This window comes from Microcebus murinus, chromosome 20, assembly GCF_040939455.1.
Source record: "Microcebus murinus isolate Inina chromosome 20, M.murinus_Inina_mat1.0, whole genome shotgun sequence".
Lineage (NCBI taxonomy): Eukaryota > Metazoa > Chordata > Mammalia > Primates > Cheirogaleidae > Microcebus > Microcebus murinus.
Genome location: NC_134123.1, coordinates 23,137,282 through 23,162,163, shown reverse-complemented (window position 1 = coordinate 23,162,163; position 24,882 = coordinate 23,137,282). Strand labels below are relative to the sequence as shown.

Below are 24,882 nucleotides of genomic sequence, written 5' to 3'. Positions count from 1 at the left end.
TGAGGATACAACCTTGTCTTAAAAAAAAAAAAAAAAAATTGGAGATTGAAGAGTTAAGTTCTTAGGTCTTGAGACCATAGACATGAAGAGAACTTTAAGAAAAGTCCAACTTGGATTTTTCTTTGCTACCTAGGATCAAGCTACCTGCTTCTTTTGATGAAGGTCCCCATGCCTCAGTCTTTTTTTTTTTCAAACTCAGACATGTCATTTATTTATTTATTTTTATTTTAGTGTATTACGGGGGAACAATTGTGAAGGTTACGTATATTGTCTTATTAAATACACTGAAGGCACTATGACAAAGCTTTTGGAATCGAAGTCTCATTACCTTCTGCACATCTGCTTGATCTTTCCTCCAAGCCCACGTGACTATGATCAGATAGAACCCTAAGAGGCTGGCCAGCAAGGACACCCCAACAGGATTGCTGGTCACGCGAAGGAACAGTTTGATCGTGTCTTCAACGTGCACCGTCCTGGGAACGACGACGAAGTCGCTGCTGAAGAAGGTCAGGTGGTTACAGAAACACTGTGTCCTCAAAATGGTGCTCCGCGGCCCAACCTGGAACGAGAGTCACGACACTGATGCTGATCAGAGCGCTAAGGAAGGGACAAACCTAAGATGTAAAACACAGGCCACTTAGAGATGGAAAAGGACGTCCGGATCTCTCGCTCACTGCTGCTGGTGGTGTAAACAATCATAACCAATGCGGGGAGCAATTTGGCAACAGCCACTGAGGCTGAAAAGGCTGAAACTTTGTGAGTCCTGAAATCCCAGTTCTGAATATATATCCTAGGGGAACTTTGCACATGTGCACAATGATAGGTGAAAAGGAATGTTTGTCAGCATCGTTTGTAACTATCAAAAATAGAAAACAACCTATATGTCCAATAACAGTGGAATGTAACAAATTAACAAGTATGTAAGTACATAACAAGCGCATAAATATGTAAGTAGAACCGAACTGATGGAATACTACATGGCAGTTAAAAATGAATGAATGAGGCAGGGCACAGTGACTCACGCCTGTAATCCTAGCACTCTGGGAGGCTGAGGCAGGAGGATTGCTTGAGCTCAGGAGTTCAAGACCAGCCTGAGCAAGAGCAAGACCCTGTCTCTACTAAAAATAGAAAGAAATTAATTGGCCAATTAAAAATGTATAGAAAAAATTAGCCGGGCATGGTGGCGCATGCCTGTAGTCCCAGCTACTTGGGAGGCTGAGGCAGGAGGATCGCTTGAGCCCAGGAGTTTGAGGTTGCTGTGAGCTAGGCTGACGCCATGGCACTCTAGCCTAGGCAACAAAGTGAGACTCTGTCTCAAAAAAAAAAAAAAAAGGACAGCTTCATAACCCCTCCAGGATTGCACCACATCCTTCGCACTACTGAACCAAGACTTTTTAATCAGGCAGGAGCTCAGAGTGTGTGCAAATGGATAGTGTTGTTTTAAAGTGCTTAGACATCAGGAACAAGGTGATAATGACTAAAGTGACACTCTGTCCCCATCTGGCCTGGAATATACAAGAATCTGCAAACAGGTTTTTCTTAGCTATAAAAATTCTCTTTTGCTTAGCAGCAAGTTTATTTCATTTAACCACACCACGTTTAATACTTCAAGACTTTTGCAGCTTCTAGATACTGCTCTCCTTATTTTATCTACAACCATCAGATCCGCGCTGGACTGTATTTGAGAAGGAAATTATTATACAAAGATAAAGCACAATCTGCTCCTGCCCCAAAGAGACATGCCTTCCCTGCCCAGCACACACAACCCCCCTCCTGTTCCCCAGGTTGATTTATTTCCTTTCTGATCATTTTTCTTTCTGGGCCGAGGTAACAGACGCGCTGTGTTTAACAGGGCAGCTAAGGTAGGAGAGAGGCCTGAGAAGTGTCGGTTTCTTACTTGGCATCCGTTGCTCCTCCACGTCCTGTTCTGGCTGTCCCAGAAATAGCACTGAGTGCTGGCAGTGACGACGGAGACCAGGGGGGGTGTCAGCTGAGCGCCGTCCTGGCTCCCGTTCCACGTGGCTGTTATGTAGTAGGTGCCAGGCCCGTACCGCAGGCTCTCCTGAGTCAGCACCCATGTATACTCCTCATCTATCGAGCAAAGAACAGAGCTGACTTATATTTAATAAGAGGCAAAAGTGCCAGGAGAACTTCTGCTCTGATGGGTCTATTGTTATTTTATTTTACGAATGAGGAAATGGCAAGCCAGGGATCACAAATGCTTTGAAAGAAAACGATACAGTGATACAATCCCAGGCTCTGGATTACCCCCGTTCCAGTAAAGGATCATGTTTCTTTTGATAAAGGAAACTTTAGGCCTAATGAATTAGAATGTATTATGGGTTTTAGAGAAATACAAAAATAATCACACATCTAAATTAATAGAAGATCCAGAGAATCAAAGAGAACCAAGGGCGAAGCAAGGGTAGGAATCATGTGGTTCCAGGAACAGAGTCCTGCCTGCATGTCCAGGTGGCTGGTTAAGTTGCCCAATTTCTCTGGGCCTCAGTTTCCTCATCTTTCAAACAAAGAGTCTTGTCTTTCAAACAAAGGATCTCTCAGGAGTCCTTCCAGCTCTAAATGACAAAATATCATTGCCAACATCAGCACGAAACAACCGCGGGAAAGTTCTGAATTGGAGAAAAGCCTGTTGGTAATAGATGCGTTTGATCAAGCGTATCTAGGCACTATTTGTGTATCTTAGAAATTTTAACCATTAATGTCTCAGAAATTCTTAGCTTTTTCTAAACTACAATGTAGTCATTCTGGTTTTAGACACCAAGACTTACTGACATAGCCTTACCCAAACCTAAGATTAGAAATGAAGTTGAAATATACGACATATTTCATACATATATTCATCTATAATATATAAAATTTGAAGTACATATGATCCACGTTGCTGAAACTTTACTTCGGCTGTAGGTCTCAACATTTAATTATGAAAATTTAGCCATACAGAAAGTTGAGAGAATTTTTACAGCGAACACTCATACAATCACTGGATTCTACAACTAACATTTTACTAAATTTTTTTTTCTTACATGTATATCCTTTTCTCTATCCTATAATCCATTTTTTTGTTTTTCAGAGACAGGGTCTCACTCTGTCACCCATGCTAGAGTACAGAGAGGGACAGTCATAGCTCTCTGCAGCCGAGAACTCCTATGCTCTGAAGCTATCCTCCCACCTTTGCCTTCTGAGTAGCTAGGACTAGAGGCGGGCCCCACCATGACTGGCTGTTTTAAAATTTTTTTGTCGAGACGGGGTCTCACTATGTTGCCCAGGCTGGTCTCAAACTCCTGGCCTCAATCGATCTGCCCACCTCAGCCTCCCAGAGTGCTGGGATTAGAGGCATGAGCCACTGTGCTCGGCCCCCACCTTTTTTTATTGAAATGCCCTTCATGGTCACATGTATCTGTGTGTGTTAAAATGACATAGAACCAAATACACACAGAAATGAGCGCTTGTAAACCTGGTGAAATCTAAATAAAGTTGATGCGTTGTATCATTGTCATTTCCTGGCTGTGACTACTATAATTATGAAGGATGTTAACATTAGGGGACACTGGATTAAAGGTCTATGAGCTGTTTTATTTCTTACAACTGCATGTGAATCTACAATTATCTCAAAATAAAAAGTTAAAAAAAGAGAGAAATGCATTTCAAAATATGTTTCCCACATCTTGACTGGGGTTTTACCTTTCTGCCACACCTGGTCCTTCGGAAGGGTGATGTTCAGGTGGAAGTGCGTGTGGTTAGGCTGATACTGGTAGCCCAGGTACAGTGTCATCAAAAGGGGACTTTCAGGCTCTATGCTCACTATCAGGGCTTTCTCCGAAGAAGTCACGTTCACTGTGATCGCAAAACGGTCTGTGCTCGTGTTGAGGCTGATGGGATGGGTTTCCACGCTAACATTTCTCCAGAGAATGATCTAGAAGGACAGTCACTCTTCAAGTTTAAGATGGTCCATCCACTAATGCCTTTCAACTTCCTTTATATTGATAAGGTTGTGAAACTTTCTAGCCTTTCCTCTTTGAATACTAGTTGCCAACATACTCTCAGGCGTTAAGGGAGAGACTATGTCTAAGACCTAAAGCACCTTTTTCTAAGGCTAAGGAATCTCTTTGTAAAAATTCCCAAATAAAGATGGTCATAACTAAACAATGGCACCACTGTCAATCTTAAATGATGTCCTGCAAGTCACTGCATCCTCCCATCCTACTCGCCAGGATGGCCTATGCCCTTCCATTTTACTCCCCCGAGAATCAATTCCTACCTCAATGTCTTCCATTAAATCCTGGACTTGGAGCAGTGTATTATTGTAGCTCAGTTTCACACTTCCAATGCTTCCAACAATGTTTCCATCCCCAAAATGCTTGAAGGGATTTAAAGCTAGTCCTGCCACCTGCAGACAAAGAAAAGTCCAGTTTCATCAGTTGCTGAAATATTTATACGTGACCCCGTGATAGGATATCATCAGATATCATAAAGTAAATGTTGGGATTTTCCCTGTTAATATCTCAAACGAAGTAAGATTTCGTACTGTAACATCAATGAGAAATACTTAAAGACAAATCATATCATACTTGGGACCCTCAGATTTTTTTTTTTTTTTTACATCTTTGTACCTGGAGGATCCTATTTTACTAGGGAGTAAGGCAGCAATGTTATTTGTGTTTGTCAGGTAAATGCTGAAGGAAATACAATGCACTGACATGACCAGGCTGGTATACCAAAGTCAGTCATTATTCAGATATTCACAGCTTTGTGTAAAGAGTGAAGAGCTGAGGCCGGGCGCCGTGGCTCACGCCTGTAATCCTAGCACTCTGGGAGGCTGAGGCGGCTGGATTGCTCAAGGTCAGGAGTTCAAAACCAGCCTGAGCAAGACCCCGTCTCTACTAAAAATAGAAAGAAATTAATTGGACAACTAAAAATATATATACAAAAAAAAAAAAAAATATGGCCGGGAGCGGTGGCTCACGCCTGTAATCCTAGCTCTGTGGGAGGCCGAGGCGGGCGGATTGCTCGAGGTCAGGAGTTCGAAACCAGCCTGAGCAAGAGCGAGACCCCGTCTCTACTATAAATAGAAAGAAATTAATTGGCCAACTAATATATATAGAAAAAAAAAACTAGCCGGGCATGGTGGCGCATGCCTGTAGTCCCAGCTACTCGGGAGGCTGAGGCAGGAGGATTGCTTGAGCCCAGACGCCACGGCACTCACTCTAGCCTGGGCAACAAAGCAAGACTCTGTCTCAAAAAAAAAAAAAAATATATATATATACATATATATATATATATATATATATATATATATATATATAGCTGGGCATGGTGGCACATGCCTGTAGCGCCACCTACTCGGGAGGCTGAGACAGGAGGATCGCCTGAGCCCAGGAGTTTGAGGTTGCTGTGAGCTAGGCTGACGCCATGGCACTCATTCTAGCCTGGGCAACAAAGTGAGACTCTGTCTCAAAAAAAAAAAAAAAAAGAAAAAAGAAAAAAGAGTGAAGAGCTGAGATCATTTCAATTCACAACACAGAAACTGAGTTAAATCCAGAAATCGGTTTAGTGGTCTCAACCGCTCTCCCCCTGCCAGTGTAAAATAAAAACTGGTGCCACAAAGCCTCTCTCATGTGGTCTGGTCAGCTTACATTTCATGGTACATTCCTTTCACCCAAATGTCACCCCGGCCTGTCCAACCCTATTTGCATTCTGATCGGAATAAATTTCACACTCACTTGGACATTAACTCTTGGGCATTTGTTCAGGAGCTTCTCCAAAGCCCAAGCTGATGGAAAGCATAACCTCATAGGTGCTGGGTGACCCAGGGTGTAAGAGCTCAGAGGCAAAGTTGATATGTTTTGGCTACTGAAAAAAGTTAAAGTTAAAATGGAAATCAATTTTTGTATGTTCTCTAAAAGGTCAAAAACATAAATGAAACTCTGCCCCCTTCTTTCCTCCTATGTTAACCTGCTCAGCATCAGAGTGGAAACAGAAGAGGTCACGGTCAGTGGAGATGCAAGAAAATGGTTCTGCTGTAGAAATGCTTCCTGGATGTTCCTAAGCGCCGCCAAGGACATTTCTAGCATGTCTTCTACCTGCATTTAGAGGGAAACACCATGTGACTTGTATAATCTCCATGTACTGTGTTAGTGAAATAATGGCTTTAGAAGGCTGGAAGGGGGGCTGGGCACAGTGGCTCACGCCTGTAATCTTAGCACTCTGGGAGGCCAAGGCAGGAGGATCACTCACTGTCAGGAGTTCAAAACCAGCCTGAGCAAGAGCAAGACCCTGTGTCAACTAAAAATAGAAGCAAATTAATTGGCCAACTAAAAATATATAGAAAGAATTAGCTGGACATGGTGGCGCATGCCAGTAGTCCCAGCTACTCGGGAGGCTGAGGCAGAAAGATCGCTTGAGCCCAGGAGTTGGAGGTTGCTGTGAGCTAGGCTGATGCCACAGCACTCTAGCCTGGGCAACAGAGTGAGGTGACATTAAATGGAGAAGAACTTGGAACCCCACAGAAAGTACCTGCAGTCTGACTAAAGACTTACCATCCTTTGTATAACCAAGAGAGCCAGGAAATAGTCCTTTGCCTCATTACGTAACTGTCCTAGAGCTGCTCATATGTTTGTCTTCTTTAAAAGACAGCTTTAAGATAAATTTCACATATACAACTCATCCTGAGAGTATATATAATTCAGTGTTTTTTTACTATATTCACAGGGTTATGCAACCATCACCACAAACTAATTTTAGGCCCCATCCTCCCTAAAATAAACCTGACATCCACTAGCAGTCAACTCTCCATTTCCCCACCCCTACTCTTCCTGTTCCTAGATAACCACGAATCTAATCTATAAATTTGCCTCTTTTGGACATTGCATATAAATGAATTGCAACATATGGTCTTTTGTGAGTGGCTTCTTTCATTTGGTGTAATGTTTTCAAAGTTCATTCATGTTGGAGCATGTACCAGTACTTCATTTCTTTTTGTTGCTGAATAATATTCCATCGTATGGATATAACACATTTTATTTATCCATGGATCAGATCATGGACATTTGGATTATTTCTGCTTTTTGGCTACTTTAGCTATTTGAACACTGCTGCCTTGAACACGAGCATACAAGTCTTTCAATGGACGTATGTTTTCAGTTCTCTTGGGTGTACACCAAGGAGTGGAATCGCTAGGTTACATGGCAATTCTATTTTTAAACATTTTGAAGAACTACCCAACTGTTTCCCAACGAGGCTGTATCATTTTACGATCCAAAAATGTATAAGGATTGCAATTTCTCTGCATCCTTGCCAATACTCGTTATGGTCTGCCTTTTTTGGGTGTAAAGTAGTATCTAATTTTGGTTTTGACTTACAGTTCACCAATGATGTTGAACATTTTCTCATGTGACTAGTAAATATAATTTACTGTGTGTTTACTATGTGCCAACGCTTGCTAAGTCCTTTTCACTTGGTTATGGCACTAGGCAGTCTCGGCTCCTTGGTAAGGTGGAGAGGGATCCCAGAGAGGGCCTGGCAGAAGAAAGGTTTCTTCAGCAGCGCACAGCTCAGCTCGATTCTCTTTGAAGGTCTGGGGAGAGGCTGCACCTTTTAAGATTACAACGTTTCTAAACAGAGTTGCTCACTTGCGCATAATGAACCTACCTGCTCGGCCTCCTGCTCAGAGTTCTGCCAAACCTCACCAGCTTCCATGACGTTGTTGACGGAGTGGAAGAGACTGACGGTCACGGAATTTTTGAAGCCCCGACTGCTGCTGTTCTGAAATGGCATCTTCAGCAGCTGCTCACTCAGGTAAATAAGAGAATTGATGACGCTGACCTGGGAACGTTAGGAAGCAAACACACATCTCTGAACCGTTTGTGATTGTTTTCAGTTTGTGTTCTCACTAGCAGTTCAATATTCTTTACACATTTTTCAATGCATTTTTACAAAAAGCAACATTACAATTTGGCAAGGAAGGAAAATATATTATTTCGTATTACCTATAGGGGAAGATTCGTATTTCATGCCATTCAAAAAAAAAACTGACATAACTCTTTGGAGTGGTAAGTATACCAAATGTCTAACAAAACTAAGGTAAGAAAAGGAATGTCCAGGAAAAGGGTAATGCAGAGTAGACTGTCTTCCTATATCTAGTCCATCTTGATATATCTTTTGATACAAAGCATTCAAGATAGATTTAAAATAGAGAACAAAGAGAAATTCTAAATGGAACAGAAAACAATTCTCTTTTACTTTTTTTTTTTTTTTTTTTGAGACAGAGTCTCACTTTGTTGCCCAGGCTAGAGTGAATGCCATGGCGTCAGCCTAGCCCACAGCAACCTCAAACTCCTGGGCTCAAGCAATCCTACTGCCTCAGCCTCCAGAGTAGCTGGGACTACAGGCATGCGCCACCATACCTGGCTCATTTTTTTTCTATATATATTAGTTGGCCAATTAATTTCTATTTATAGTAGAGATGGGGTCTCGCTCAGGCTGGTTTCGAACTCCCGACCTCCAGCAGTCTGCCTGCCTCAGCCTCCCAGAGTGCTAGGATTACAGATGTGAGCTACCACACCCAACCAACAATTCTCTTTTAACGTAGGTCATTCTCATCAAAAAAATCAAATGAACCTTAAAATCTGTACCCCCATAATATGCCGAAATAAAAAAAAAAAATCAAATGAAGAAGGTCAAGCAAATTGACAGGTATTTACTGAAATCTTCAGTGTAGGTACTACTATTTTTGTTTTGAAATTTTATTCTTACAGTTACATTTATTAAAATGTCATGCAAAATAAAAGACATAGTAACAAAACGTTAAAATTAACACATGGGCACAAAATATGTGGAACATATAGAACAAAAGGTTAACATTCATAAATAAAGCTCTTTTATGAACAAATAAGAAAAAGACAATCCAATAGGGGGACGAGAATGAAGGATACAAAGAAATAATTCAGAGGGGAAATAAAAAGATCAATAAACATATAAAATGATGCTCAGCCTTCTTAGTAATCAATGAAACACCCCTTCTACTTTTCTATATTTTTATGCTTTTGAAATTGGCAAAAGTGAGATTGTGAAGAAATGGTCAGTGGCAATGTAAAATGGTACCTTTTTTTTTTTTTAGAGACAGAGTCTCATTCTGTTGCCTGGGTTAGAGTGCTGTGGCGTCAGCCTAGCTCACAGCAACCTCAAACTCCCGGGCTCAAGCAATCCTTCTGCCTCAGTCTCCCCAGTAGCTGGGACTATAGGTATGTATCCCAATGCCTGGCTAATTTTTTCTATTTTTAGTAGAGATGGGGTCTTGCTCTTGCTCAGGCTGGTCTCAAACTCCTGGCACCAAGCAATCCTCTCCTTGGCCTCCCAGAGTGCTAGGATTACAGGCATCAGCCACCTACACCTGGCCAAATGGTACCTTTCAAGAGGGCATTTTTGTCGTATCTATTGAGAATTTAAAAGCCCATCAATTCTAATTGTAGCATTCTATCCCACAGAAATATTTGCATACGTGCTCAGAGATACAGGTTACAAGGACATTCATGGCATGCTGTTTGTCAGAGCAAACAAATGAAAAAAATCTAAATGAACATTGAGTCCATTTATGTGTACCGATATAAAAAAAGTCCATGACAATGTACTACGTTTAAGAAGAAAATCAAGGACCCCCAAATTTGTATACCTTAGCCCCATTTTTGTTAAGAAAATAAAACTAAAAACAAAAAGAACTTATGTATGCATAGAAAAAAGCCTAGAAGGTTATGTGCAGCAAATTAATAACTAACAACAGTGATTAACATCTAGAGAATGGCAAGAAGGACAGAGATGGTGAAGGCTCTAGCTTTTTACTTTATAAAACACTTTTATTTTGATTATTTTAGTAATAACCATGTATTATTTGTTGTAAAAAAAAGCCCAGGTAAACCAGAACAGATTATATTTACATGCTTATTGCAGCATATTAAAAAATATAGAAAACGGGAGAGAAAATATTAGAATTCCCACTAATCTGACCACCTTCCTTTACCCACATGTAGGAAGCCCTTCTACTCCCTATGTGTGAACAATCGTGGGGAAGTGACACCGGTAAATGTGGTTGTAACAAATGCAAATATCATGACCATGCTGATGTTTGATGCCTGTTTCCAGGCTGTACTACTGTATCCATGGCCAGGAATGGAGATATTTTGTCTCCCGTTATTTCTTCTAACAAATGCAACTGAAAGGCAGTAACGTGATAAACAAATGAACATAAACACAGCATGTCCAAGACTGTCACTACTGATCAATTTATTCACAATCTTTAAAGATACAGATATACTTGCTGATGTTTAAATACAGTCTCCACAAATTCTTTTTCACACTTTTCCCCCTTTTCTGTCTTGTTCCCTCCATATCATCCTCTGCTTACCTGAGCTGGCTTAGACAATTGTGGGGCAAAGGCTGTCAGTGTCCGGAGGATCTTGCAAGCTTCCTGCAGTTTGTCATGTGCTTGCAAACCATGAACCGCTCTGCTAAATTTCTCGGCTATGCCATTTATGAACTGTTGGAAACAAAGAATTTTGTCAACATGACTTACATATAACCATCACATTTTCATCATCATCACACTTTAATAGTTTGAGACACTGTCTTAACCAGAGTTGACTTTTGGTAACATTAAGCTCTAGGAAGCACAGGCTCTCCAAAAGAGTTACTTTCAGAAGCTCTTCTGCAAATGGTTAGAATTTATTTTCACTTCTTCCATATAGTACACAAAATGAGCAACAAGGTTATACAATGATTATAGTCCAAGGGCAAAAGAGTATGGAAATAAGATTATAAGAGTACGTATAAGTCTCACAGCTATGATCAAAGGGGAGGAAAACCTGGAAATCAAAACAATAAAAGCAAACTTTCCTATTCAAAAGTATCTTTTCCCCTCAGGTTTTTTGGTGTTTGGTTCCCTCTATTTAAGAGTTTGCATTCAGGAGGGAACTACGTGAAATACCACCTAGCAGGAGGTGGGAGGCAGAAAATATCCCTGAAAAAAGCAAGCTGAGCAAACCAGACCCGATCCCAGCGCTTAAGAGGCTGCTGCTTTTGAACTTGACACCCAACCCCGAGAGGATCTGTGGGCGCCAACTACTAGACCCATTTCTAGAGAACAGCCCATTTATAGCTCCAATCACACATTCGAGAAACCTTTATTAAATGCCTAGTGTGTACTGTAGGTGCTAGCGCAGTTAAAGTCAGTCATGGTCCCTGCCCTTGGGAACCACGCAGTCAGAGAGGGCGATTCCTGAGGTCAAAGGGTTTGTAAGAGGTTCGGTCATTTATAAAGCCATCTTAGAATTGAGGGGCACCCGATTTTGGTTTTATACTTTGGGATTGAGGCATGAAGTTTTGGGGGAGATATATAGTTGCCCCCCAACTACACATTTGCCAGTGGTGGCCAGGTCTTGATGCCATTCTAGGTACAGCCAGGAAGGTCACGGAGGGGACCCTTATTTGACATGTTAGAACAGAACTTGTAACCTGGGCTCAATCATGGTATATCCCACCATTTTTCTAGTCTTTTAGAAAACGTATCTTAAAAAAGTCCAGAGAAGTTCTGCACATTTTTGGTTAAATTTAATCCTAGGCACTTGCTATGATATTTTTCTTAAATCTTATTTTCTAACTGATTGTCACTGATATGTAAAAATACAATTAGCTTTAGTATACTGATGTGGTATTCAGCAACATTGCTAAATTCCCTTAGTATTTCTAATAATTTTTCCATAGACTCTTGCATATTCTACACTTCAGACTTCTCTTTGAGATGAAAAACACCTTTGCTTAAACTACCGTAGGTGAGGTTTATTTCCCGAGTAAACTGCTGAGCCCACATTGAACAACTAATTTCCATAACCACTGAAAACAGATCCAGAGTAAATAGGAATCTGTTTTAGCAGGGAAATGTTAGATTGCATATAAACAGTGTTTGTGTTAATAAAATAAACAAAGCTGGGGGCAGGGGTGGGGGTGGGAAGAAGCAGGATTATTTTTCTTTAGTCAACATTATCAAGATGGCTTTTTTTTTTTTCTGTGTGTGGGAGAAAGGAAACAAGGCGAGAGGAAAATACAGATGAGGAGGAGGGGTTGTCGTATAGAAGGGTTTGCTGCAGCTGAAAAAGTGGGGCAGGTGAGCAAAGCTTCTTTCCCGTCTGCAGCATGGCGTATAAGAGCATTAAATAATAAGTCATTAAATACTGACACGAGCAAATAACCCATTGTGGAATATATTCATGACCTTGTTTTGGTTTTGCTTTTAACTGGGACATACGCCGGTGTGTCAGGAAATCCTAAGCATAGTTCTGCCAGGAGGTGCAAGTATCAACCAGGCTCATTCTTATCGCCATTATTTCTGAAACATCACCACAATAGAAGCAAAGAATAAGAGTGCTTTTTCAGTGTCACAGCACTACTCAGTGGTGACTTCCGTTTCCCATGTTTACCTGGTCAGATGCATTCTGAAACGATGCTTGTATGTAAGTGAAGACATCCGTCTGTGAGTCCTCCTTTGGGCTTGAAGTCATTTCTGCCAGAACTTTTCCAGCATGTGTGACAGGCCTGGTGAGCTCTGTTGTCACAGGGAGAGGCTGGCTGGTTGTCACAGACCCAACTGATGATCCCCCCGGTGTGACATTCGGTTGCCTCAAAGGGAAGGGGTTGATGGAGTAACATAGGGGCTTAAATTAAAAGATACAAATATGTGAAGCAAAAGGCTGAATCTGATCTTACCAAATAATGAATAATTAAGACAGTGTTTCCCAGATCGCTCTAAAACACCCACGGCCCGTGAGATATTAATAGGCATTTCTGTCAAAAGATCCAGTGCTGCTCAAACAGCTTTGAGGAAGCTGCATACTGTATTGTCTCTTTAAGATTCACAATTTTCATTAGGGTATTTTTTGTCAATCATTCAATAAATTAAATATCTATAGTATAATAAGGTACTTCCTGCTAGACTTGGTAAGTTAAAGCAACAAAAACAAATACAAAACCCCAAAACATGTGTAAGGTGCTAAGCCATGTTCCCGAGACCTTGGAATCCAGTGTAAAAAATAAAAATCTTAGGACCTCCCCTCCCTCCCGTCAAGTTCTTATGCAAAAGGGAAGGTAAAGACCTTAGGTACTGGGAAAGGTCTGGCCCCACAGATCATTCATTAAGGAAATTTTTTTTGAGTGATGTTTAATGGCCTCCTGTAAGCAAGGACATGCAAATTTTAACTTTAGGTCCATAGGCTATGTATAGCTCCTAAAACTAAAGTCTGTTCAATGTTACCCTAATAATGAATTACTAGTTTATCTTCACTGGTGTAGAACAGACACAAGACAGGATCAAACATTTTTCTACCTACCCAGGGACACTTACGTAATTGATGCTTCCTTCACTCCCTTTTTCTCTTCTAACATTCACCTTATCTTATGTAACATGTGTATTTTCCTGGGTCTCACAGGAATGTAACCATTTTGTCTCACTACTCCCATCCCTCACGTTTTTTTTTCCCCTTTCTGTATGCCCTACTGCCCTTTAAATACCGAAATTTCCAAATTCCCCTTCAGGAAAACAGCCACAGATTTGTCTGTGATTTGTATGTTTCCCAGGCACATCCTCAGCTTTGGCTTAATAAACCTCCACTGATTGAGATCTTTGCCTCCGTCACTTATTTGGGGTCCACACAGCAGTGAACAAAATGAGCCTAGTTCCGCCCCTGGTTTCTGTGCTAGTGGTGGAGACAGACAGACAAACTGTATTATGTGTTGAATAAGTGCAATGGAAAAAATAAGGGTAAGCAGATGGAGAGAAAGGGTGTGCTTTGGATAGGGTGTGTGGAGGTAAGGAGACATTTTTGCTGAGGGCTGAATAAAGGGAGACAGAGCGCTCTGCCAACATCAGAGATGAGCATTTGAGGAGTGCAAAGGCCCTGAGGCCACAGCCTGCTGGGTTTGTTGCAGCAAGACCAAGAGGACCAGATGAACACAGGTGGTAGGAGGGGGATAGAGAAGACCCTGGGAGGCAGGGGGTGGGGGGTGTCATGTGTCAGGCAATTGAAGGGAGTATGGACTTGACTTTGAATGACATGGGAAGATATTGGGGGCCTTGCAGAGCAGTGGCATGAAGTGACTTCTATCTTAAAGGCTCAACCACTCTGTTGAGAGGACAGAAAAGGGGACAACAGTAGAAGCCCAGAGATCAGCAGGAGGCAAAAGCAGAAGTTTGGATGGGAGACAGTGGACCAAGGTGTGACAAGGTGGCAATGGTGACGAGGCTTGGAGCAAGGTGTGACAGTGGTGGCAATGGTGAGGAGGAGTTAGATTGGGGACACAGAAAAGGCTCTGAGAAGTCCTTACAGTCAAAAATCTGTTTTCTTCGGTGACATTTTGTAGGGGTGACAAAACTCCATCCCCATCCTCCTGGGGTCCGAGAATGAAATGGAAAGAAGGTAGATCAACAGGAGTAAAAAGACACAAATTTATTTAATACAAGTTTTATGTGGCACAAGAGCCCCCGTAAAGAAAGAAGGACCCCAAAGAAGCAGAGTCAGTAACTCATATACTGAGTTGGACAGAGTGGTAAGTTGTGAAAAAGTAAATCATGCAAAGAGGCTTAAAAGAGTTATTTTAATGAGACAGAGCTCTGTCTTGACTTCTCATCCTTGTGGATAGGATGTTGCACGTTTCACTTTGGGATTTTATCTCTTCCTTTTAAGAAACACTACGAAGGTCAAAGAGATTTTTTTTTTTTTTTTGAGATAGAGTCTCACTTTGTTGCCCAGGCTAGAGTGAGTGCCGTGGCGTCAGCCTAGCTCACAGCAACCTCAAACTCCTGGGCTCAAGCGATCCTCCTGCCTCAGCCTCCCGAGTAGCTGGGACTACAGGCATGCACCACCATGCCCGGCTAATTTTTTGTATATTTATTTTTACTTGGTCAATTAATTTCTTTTTATATTTTTCGTAGAGATGGGGTCTCGCTCAGGCTGGTTTTGAACTCCTGACCTTGAGCAATCCGCCCGCCTCGGCCTCCCAGAGTGTTAGGATTACAGGTGTGAGCCACCGATCACTAAAGGGTTTCTATGTAGGACACAAAGGCAAGAAGGCTGAGAGATTTCTTGAAGGTGAAATTTCATAGATTATGCGCCTGCCTTTATTTTCCTTTCTCTCCGATTTCTCTTCTTTCTGGCTTTTACATTTTATTGCATTGTATATATTGTTGTAAGATGCCACAAGTCCTTTCTGGAATGAAGCAGGGAATAACCAACCAACAAATAAATGATAATTATACCAACATGAAAGCTAAGGATAGGCTTTAAAATTTTCTTTAATAAAGTACCCATCAAACCCAATTCTCTCCTGCACTTTAGTACTTTCATTATTAGAAAACTATATCCAGAGCTCTCTGTGAGACAGAGAACGGTTCTGGCAGGACCTACTAGGTATGACAAAGAGATCGATACTCCAAGATGTGTATTGTGAAGGTATGTAAATACTTACACGTTCAGCAGGATCAGAATGGTGACACACGAAGCAAAGAAATTCTATGGAAAAAAGAAAGCGGATTAAGTTCAAATAAAAGTCTAGGATAGAAATACTTCTATTTTATCTGAGGATGTCTTATTTGTGGCTACAAACAATGTGAATTGTTTTACACAGGACACCAAAGTGAGTATTTTCCCACTGATGATAAATCTGTAGACAAAGGAGAATTCTGGAGCCAAAAAATTACAAATCATTAATGCCTAATCCATTTATATACTGTTCAAAGACCTCTGTACAAAAAAATAAACATTAAATCAATCATAAAGTTACCAGTATATAAATATTACTGCAGAATTATCTGTCCCATAATTTTAACCAAAGAGGAGCTCTTTATTAATCAAAAAATCATTTGGGCAGGGTGCAGTGGCTCACGCCTGTAATCCTAGCTCGCTGGGAGGCTGAGGTGGGCGGATTGCTTGAGGTCAGGAGTTTGAAACCAGCCTGATTAAGAGCGAGACCCGATCTCTACTATAAATAGAAAGAAATTAATTGGCCAACTAATATATATAGAAAAAATGAGCCGGGCATGGTGGCGCATGCCTGTAGTCCCAGCCACTTGGGGGAGGCTGAGGCAGGAGGAGTGCTTGAGCCCAGGAGTTTGAGGTTGCTGTAAGCTAGGCAACAAAGCCCAGGCTAGAGTGACTGCCGTGGCGTCACTTTTTTTTTTTTTTTTAAATCATTTGGAAAATGATCACTTACAAAATTTTTACCAGATTATTGTATTGCTTTCTGTTTCCACATTTTCCAATAGAAAACTCATGATCTGAAGGCATTATTGACATCACCCATCAATAACGGGGTGCAAGGTGGGAAATGTGGTAAGGGCCTAGCTAAAAATAATGCACAGGCTTAGCTAAAAAATAACAATAATTAGTAACTGTCCCTCTGTAATTGCTACACAAGACCCACACAGCTGGGGGTTGTAAAGATTCTTAACTTTCTCCCCATAGCTGGTGTCCATAAAGATTCTTAACTTTCTCCGGAGATAACATCACCTTTTCAAAACCTAAAGGCAGTCTTTAAGAAATCTTCCAGGCCCCGCATCCTAGTGGATCGACTGGCTCACCCAGACCAGCTGCCCATACCAAGAAATCAACTCAACTACAATTGTGATCCCAGGGACTGGAGCAACACAAGATGATTTCTACATCCCTAGGAGTTTGCCCCAATTAACAAACCTAATTGCCTAATCCCTTGCCTGTCAAACTATCCTTAAAAACCCAGTCTACCAAGTTCTCAGGGAGGTGGATTTGAGAAATTTCTCCTGTCTCCCCATTAATGCTATGCAGAATAAAGACTTTCTCTGCAGTAAACCCTGCTGACTCAGCGTACTGGCTGCTTCTTGGAGCAGCAGGCAAATGACCTGGCTGGGCAGCAACACTATCCAGGCTTTAACTCTGTTTGCTATTAGCTTAGGTTGACTTCCTTCAAGGCACGGGCTTTTAAGACCTATTAAAATGTACCCAGCTACGGGAAGGCTACTTTGCCCTGTATCTTTACTTGTAACATTCTCTCTGTTGTTTATAGGACTGATGTGTGTATTTAGCAGCAAAACCACCGCAGGCACTACTGTGCGGCGAGGACACAGTTCTGGGACACTCTTCTGATCAGAAATCGAGTCTAACAAGGCAAAGATGACAAGGGTTGAATAAAAAAACTGGGTGCTGAGTCCAAAGACCTGGTTGGTTCCAGAGCTGCTTTTCCCTTTTCCCTTAACTGTGATGAACTGTCCTGGCCTCAGCTGATCCTTCCACAGTGCTGGGATTACAGGAACCAGCCACTGCACCTGGCCCAGAGTTGGGTTTTTAATAGTAACATTAGTTGCAAATAGCTTATGACTACAGCTTACATAAATCATCTCCCTGTTTTTTTCTAAAAGATTCAGGAAGAGAGAAAAAGATAAGTCACTTTACTATAAACCATGACTGACCAACAGGCTAATGCTAGCATTTGGGATTAACAAAGACACTCTCTTTAACGAAATTCTGGTCAGGCTTCTCTAAGCCTTCTTCTTTTGTTTTTGGAGATGGAGTCTCGCTCTGTTGCCCGAGCAGTGGCATCAGGCTAGCTCACAGCAACCTCAAACTCCTGGGTTCAAGTGATCCTCCTGATTCAGACTCCTGAGTAGCTGGGGCTACAGGTGTGCACCACTATGTCCGGCTAATTTTTTCTATTTTTAGTAGAGATGGGGTCTTGCTCTTGCTCAGGCTGGTCCTGAACTCCTAAACTCAAGTGACTTCCCCATGTCAGCCTCCCAGAGTGCTAGGATTACAGGCGTGAGCCACTGTACCCAGACAGAACAGAAAATCTTAAGGATAAACAACTGAAGCGAAGATGCACCAGAGTGAGATAGGTTAAGAGAGAAATAAATTCTATAGAGGATTTCAAGAAAACTAAAAATGCTACATGAAAATTCAAATCCACACTGGAGTTAATACAGAACAGAGCCGATGTGGAAAAATCAAGTGGCTGATGTGAAGGATGAACGTTAGGAGTTCTCTCACCCTGCAACAGAAAGGGAGATAAGTACAAAACCATCGTTTTCAATTAAAAGGAATGACAGGAAAGATATGGAGGACAGAAACCAGCCGGGCAGTACATAAACACCTGCTACTGCTTAAGGACAAAACCAGAACAAATGAATCAGAAGTCATAAAAGGGTAGAATACAACTTTCCTCAGCCAAAAAAGATGGGTATATGTAACATTACATTCTAGCCAAAATTAGTGAAAGGTAACATACTAAGAAAACGCCTGGATTACAAAAAATTCTACAAGTAATCTGATGGGGGTAGGGAAAGGGTGCCTATAATAAGAAAAACTAGCCTTAGTTTTTTCACCCTAATATAATGCCAAAGGACAAGGGAAAAATGTCTACAAAGTTTTGAAGGGAAGACTATGACCATATAATTATATATCATTTTCACTGCAGAGTCTAATTATTCTCCACTATGTCCTCTTCCTTCTATTAACATATGGACATGATATCCCAGCTAAGGACTCCACTAAGAACTACATTTCCCAGGCTGCCTTGCAGCTACGTGTGGCCACGTGATCAAGTCCTGGCTCTTGGACACAAGAAGTAGTTATAGGTATAATTTCCAGGCTGTGCCCTAAAAAAAAAAAAAAAATCAGGCCCTCTATTTTCTCTTCTCTTCTCACTTGCTGGAATGTGAACTTCCAGTGGGCGGCTAAAGCAGCTTTTTTAGATCAGAAGATAGAAGTTACACATGGATGATAACAGAACAAGGAAGAGCGAGCTTGGGTCCCTTGAACTGTGGAGTCCCCTGTGATCTTTGGACTGCGCGTTTGGACTGCATGTTAAAGAGAAATGAGCTACTCTCCTGCTTAAGCTACTGTTTTGGCCTTTGGCAGCTGATCTAGTATTTTAATGAGTACATTCTGCTAAAGTATGGTTCCCTAGGAAGGGACAAGACCGACCTCTTTTGACTATTCAGGAGATCCCCAAAATATTTCTACCAATAGATCTTTCTTGAAAAGACAGTTGGAATAGAGATGAGGCAAAAATTAAGAACTCAAGCAAAGGAAAGTTATGGTATAAAATGATGGGTTATAAATACAAAATCTTTATAGTAGAAATGAGTTCTAAATTAGTGTTGAACATCTGTTTCAATAAAAAAGCATTCTTGACAGAAGCTGTATAATATGAAGAGAATAATAATAACCCAAATAAAAAACACAGATTATACTAACAGAACCTTGGGCAGAAGCACATGGAGAGGAAAAACTGACATGTGCTACACTCCCCTAACCAGATGACGGGGTCTCTAAAGAGAATGTTTCATCCCAGAGCCTGACAATTAGGAAACATAGGTCTAAGAATGTGTTTTTGAAAAGAACAACTCCTTAAAGGTAAACAATTAAAAGAATATTGAGGGTAGGAGTGGTGGCTCACACCTGTAATCCTAGCACTCTGGGAGGCTGAGGCAGGACTGATTGAGCTCAGAAGTTTGAGATCAGCCTGAGCTAGAATGAGATCCCGTTTCTACCAAAAATAGAAAAATACTAGCCTGGTGTGGTGGCGTGCGCTTGTAGTCCCACCTGCTTGGAAAGCTGAGGCAGGAGGATCACTTGAGGCCAGGAGTTTGAGGCTGCAGTGAGCTATGATGATGCCACTGCACACTGGCCTGGGCAACACAGTGAGACTCTGTGTCTCAAGCAAACAAACAAGCAGAATATTGAAGAACAAAGTTTCAACCAAAGACAGAAGAAAGTAGCAAGGAAACATTAGAATCAGAAGGCAAGAAATGATATTTGTTATCAAGATATTCTAAATGTGATAAATAGTACTATAAGATAATAAAGATTCTTGGAGTAGATAAAATCACATCCATCTATGTGGAATTTAAGAGAGACACTTAAAATTACACACAAAAATTTAAAGGACCATACATATATAAATATTAGGCACCCCTCCCCCCCCATGAGGCAATCTATTCTTTTCCCAATAAGCAGATTTTAAAAAGTTGTTTGGGGGAAGCTTAGCCATATAAACTTGAAGGATATAGGTGAAAAAAATCAAACGTCTACTTGTTTGATTCAATAACTTAGTTTTACAAAGGCATATTTAAATCACATTATCTGGTCACGTATTTAGAAATATTGCTCTCATGAAAGTCACATTTCATGACATAGTTTAACTCAAACTTTGCTTGTGCATTATCAACACCACTGCTGTATTTATAATCAGAACTTTTCGAATAATTTACCAGTTTTCTAAATTATATCGTCTTTACTTCCACCTAAGGCTATCACTAAACATTTTCTCCCAACTCACAAGGACACATTTACAAGCCATTCAGAAAACTTGGTGTTTACATTTGTTCTTTAGATTTATATATTCATGTCTCTAAACAACACTTTCTAAATTGTTCTTTTAAGTGATATTTAAAGGGCTTCTTGACAAGCACATCCAACACTTGCAGCTGTGACATAATACCCAAGGAGTAATCACTAGCTACACTTTATTATTATTGTTATTTTTTCACACAGAGTCTCGCTTTGTTGCCCAGGCTACAGTGAGTACCGTGATGTCAGCCTAGCTCATGGCAACCTCCAACTCCTGGGCTCAAGCAATCCTGCTGCCTCAGCCTCCCGAGTAGCTGGGACTACAGGCATGTGCCACCATGCCTGGCTAATTTTTTCTCTATATATTAGTTGGCAAATTAATTTCTTTCTATTTATAGTAGAGAGGAGGTCTCACTGTTGCTCAGGCCGGTTTTGAACTCCTGACCTCAAGTAATCCGCCCGCCTCGGCCTCCCAGAGTGCTAGGATTACAGGTGTGAGACACTGCGCCCGGCCTCGTAGATACACTTTAAATTTATCCTTTTACTCTTTCTGTCAGGTGATCTCTATAATCAACCATCCACTGATGTTCATTGAGATAATTTCAGGCTAATGCATCTTCCCCAAATAGTATTTGTTTTTCAATTTTTTTAAAAGGAGAACATTATAATTTGAAAGACTTTGCAAGGACTTTAAGACAACTTTTCTCTCTTTTTTTTTTTTTTTTTTTTTTTTGAGACAGAGTCTCACTTTGTTGCCTAGGCTAGAGTGAGTGCCGTGGCGTCAGCCTAGCTCACAGCAACCTCAGACTCCTGGGCTCAAGTGATCCTTCTGTCTCAGCCTCCCAAGTAGCTGGGACTACAGGCATGCGCCACCATGCCCGGCTAATTTTTTCTATATTTATTAGTTGGCCAATTAGTTTCTTTCTATTTATAGTAGAGACGGGGTCTCGCTCTTGCTCAGGCTGGTTTTGAACTCCCGACCTCGAGCAATCCGCCCGCCTCGGCCTCCCAGAGAGCTAGGATTACAGGCGTGAGCCACCGCGCCCGGCCAACTTTTCTCTTTTCTGATGGAAAAATCTTGGGGGCAAAAACACCCATAAAATTTATTTGGGCATATGTGAAAAGATGATGGCCAAAGGCTTATCAAGAAAATAAGCATATCCTTTTAAATCTGGACATGTAAAAAAAATAAAAATTAAATTAAATAGAAAAGCAGCATATAAAACCAACCATATAAAAGAAACAAAAGATTGCAATAGTAAGATTAGCTAAAATAGAATGCAACAAGTATTTATTTGGTGCAAGTTGTGATAACAAGTTTCTGCATTAATTTAGTCTTGTGCACGTTTTAGTCAGGAATTGATTTCACTGATATTAAGGCCATTAGAGGACCAACACATTACCTGGGTTCATGTCGTTTCTTGGTATTGCAACATCTCCCTCTGTCTTCTTGGGTCTTTGGCATAAAGGGAAATTACCTTCATTTCTTTCATGAGTGGCATTTTGATTTGGAATGAAATCTATTTGGAGGCCAATATAAAAGTTAATGTATAGGTTACAGCTCTAGCTGTGAATCTATAATCATTCCATGCACATCTATGATAATAAGGAAAATGCAAATTAACCATTACTCTCCAATATTTTAAACAATAATACAAGCATTCTGAAGTAGCTTTTTTTGGTCTGGAGGAGTTACTTCACCTTGTACTATTCTACACCACAAATGAGGTCCACCAATTGGGACAACACTGAGAAGACAGAGAATTAAGTTCATTTTAACAAATTATATACTGAGTGTAATACTCTTCTTTGTACTCTGTAACTCTCATCGGTAGTGATATAAGAGTTCAGAAGTGGGCAATCACATTCTTTTTTTTTTTTTTTTTTTTTTTTTTTTTTTTTTTTTTTTTTTTGAGACAGAGTCTCGCTTTGTTGCCCAGGCTAGAGTGAGTGCCATGGCGTCAGCCTAGCTCACAGCAACCTCAAACTCCTGGGCTCGAGTGATCCTTCTGCCTCAGCCTCCCGGGTAGCTGGGACTACAGGCATGCGCCACCATGCCCGGCTAATTTTTTTTATATATATATCAGTTGGCCAATTAATTTCTTTCTATTTATAGTAGAGACGGGGTCTCGCTCTTGCTCAGGCTGGTTTTGAACTCCTGACCTTGAGCAATCCACCCGCCTCGGCCTCCCAAGAGCTAGGATTACAGGCGTGAGCCACAGCGCCCGGCCGGCAATCACATTCTTGCACATGCCTCTTTGCGTCTACGCACAACAGTTTCTCATACACACTGGACATGGCTGAGACATGGTGGAACATGGCTGGAGACAGTCACATAACCACATTGACTGTATCTTAACTTGAATTTGGGATCCTGCCTTCACTCGGCCTGACAACCATGTTAGTCTTGAGTCTATTCACTCTTCCACTCTCCTGGGTGCCTCTCTCCCACTTCAACACCCAACAGCTAGGAGCCTCCCTTATCCTCATTCTTGGGCCAGGTGATGACCTTGCTTTTTTTTTTTTTTTTGAGACAGAGTCTCGCTTTGTTGCCCAGGCTAGAGTGAGTGCCGTGGCGTCAGCCTAGCTCACAGCAACTTCAATCTCCTGGGCTCAAGCGATCCTCCTGCCTCAGCCTCCCGAGTAGCTGGGACTACAGGCATGCGCCACCATGCCCGGCTAATTTTTTTGAATATATATTTTTAGTTGACCAATTAATTTCTTTCTATTTTTAGTAGAGATGGTGTCTTGCTCAGGCTGGTTTCGAACTCCAAACCTTGAGCAATCCACCCACCTCGGCCTCCCAGAGGGCTAGGATTACAGGCATAAGCCACTGCGCCTGGCCTCTATGTATATTTTAGAATAATCATGTCTATATTTATAAATATTCTTGTAGAAACTTTGGTAGAAATTCTGTTAAGCACGATGGGCATGGTGGCTCACGCGTGTAATCCTAGCATTCTGGGAGGCAGAGGCGGGAGGACTGTTTGAACTCAGGGGTTCAAGACCAGCCTGAGGAAGAAGAGACCCCATCTCTACTAAAAAAAAAAAAAACAGGAAGAAATTAGCTGGGCAACTAAAAAAATATATATATAAATATTAGTTAGGCATGGTGGCACATGCCTGTAACTCCCAGCTACTTGGGAGGCTGAGGCAGGAGGATTGCTTGAGCCCAGGAGATTGAGGTTGCTGTGAGCTAGGCTGACGCCACGGCACTCTAGCTGGGGTGAGAGAGTGAGACTCTGTCTCAAAAAAAGAAATTATGTTAAACTTATGTATCAGTTTGGGGAGAATTGACATCTTTACTATTCTGAGTCTTCGAATCCTTGAACACAGACCTTTTACTAAAATATTCTTTGATTTCTTTCGTTACCATTTTGTTGTTTTTAAGCATACAAATCTGATATATGTTTTGTTACATTTGGACCTATTTCATTTTGGGGAAAAACTGTCAACAGTATTGTATTTTAAATCTCAATATCTATATCCTCATTCCTAGTACAGTACACAAGTGGTTTTTGTACGTTTATGCTGCATCTTGTGACCTTGCTCAACTCATTTATTAGTTCCAGGAGATTTGTAGATTCCTGGGAATCATTTGCATAGACAGTCGCCGTTATCTTTAAGTAGGAGAAAGATTGCAATGTATCTCGTTTTAGTTACCCATACATGTTTCATGTTTTAATAAGAATGTATTTGTGGTGTTTTAAAATGTGAAACAAAAATTCTACCTAGACAATCTGAGACATCCTAAGAGGTCTCTGAGAATTCACTGAGCTAAGAATAAATGCTTTATGTAAGTATGAAAGCGGATGCATCACCAGCAGAAACACTGCTTAATTAAAAACAACAGCAGCAACCACACATACACAGATACATACACATGTAGCTTAATTCTGATCCACAACTTCTAAGGAAGCTAACCTTGATCTGCTAACAACCTCCTCACTTTTTTTTTTTTGAGACAGAGTCTCGCTTGTTGCCCAGGCTAGAGTGAGTGCCATGGCGTCAGCCTAGCTCACAGCAACCTCAAACTCCTGGGCTCAAGCGATCCTGCTGCCTCAGCCTCCTGAGTAGCTGGGACTACAGGCATGCACCACCATGCCCGGGTAATATTTTTTTTATATATATATATATTAGTTGGCCAATTAATTTCTTTCTATTTATAGTAGAGACGGGGTCTTGCTCTTGCTCAGGCTGGTTTCGAACTCCTGACCTCGAGCAATCCGCCCGCCTCGGCCTCCCAGAGTGCTAGGATTACAGGCGTGAGCCACCGCGCCCGGCCACCTCCTCACTTTTGTCTTCCCATTTTCCTACACGGTATTCTCTTTTCCTCCTTAGACTTCCCCTTTCATCCTCTAAAGCCCAGTGCCGAATGGATTAGGGGTGTACAGGAGGAACACGAGGGTCACCAATACAATTTCTTCCGCACTCTGCCCACATCAAAACACGAGGGGAACATCAAGGCGCGACTCTTTTCTAACTACCAGTGTGGGATGCATAC

General features: G+C 41.3%; 1 protein-coding gene across 1 annotated transcript in view; it reads right to left on the bottom strand.

Moving 5' to 3' along the window:
• Positions 1–24,882, bottom strand: part of PKD1L3 (polycystin 1 like 3, transient receptor potential channel interacting) — a 62,449-nt gene that overhangs the window by 32,098 nt on the left and 5,469 nt on the right. Inside the window, exons 3-12 of the mRNA XM_075995579.1 lie at positions 15,526–15,569; positions 12,486–12,719; positions 10,418–10,549; positions 7,669–7,842; positions 5,974–6,101; positions 5,742–5,868; positions 4,280–4,408; positions 3,703–3,934; positions 1,898–2,091; positions 329–559 (exon numbers count right to left, since the gene is read on the bottom strand). Of these exons, the coding sequence (XP_075851694.1) occupies positions 329–559; positions 1,898–2,091; positions 3,703–3,934; positions 4,280–4,408; positions 5,742–5,868; positions 5,974–6,101; positions 7,669–7,842; positions 10,418–10,549; positions 12,486–12,719; positions 15,526–15,569 (1,625 nt within the window). The remainder of the gene's footprint in view (positions 1–328; positions 560–1,897; positions 2,092–3,702; positions 3,935–4,279; positions 4,409–5,741; positions 5,869–5,973; positions 6,102–7,668; positions 7,843–10,417; positions 10,550–12,485; positions 12,720–15,525; positions 15,570–24,882) is intronic.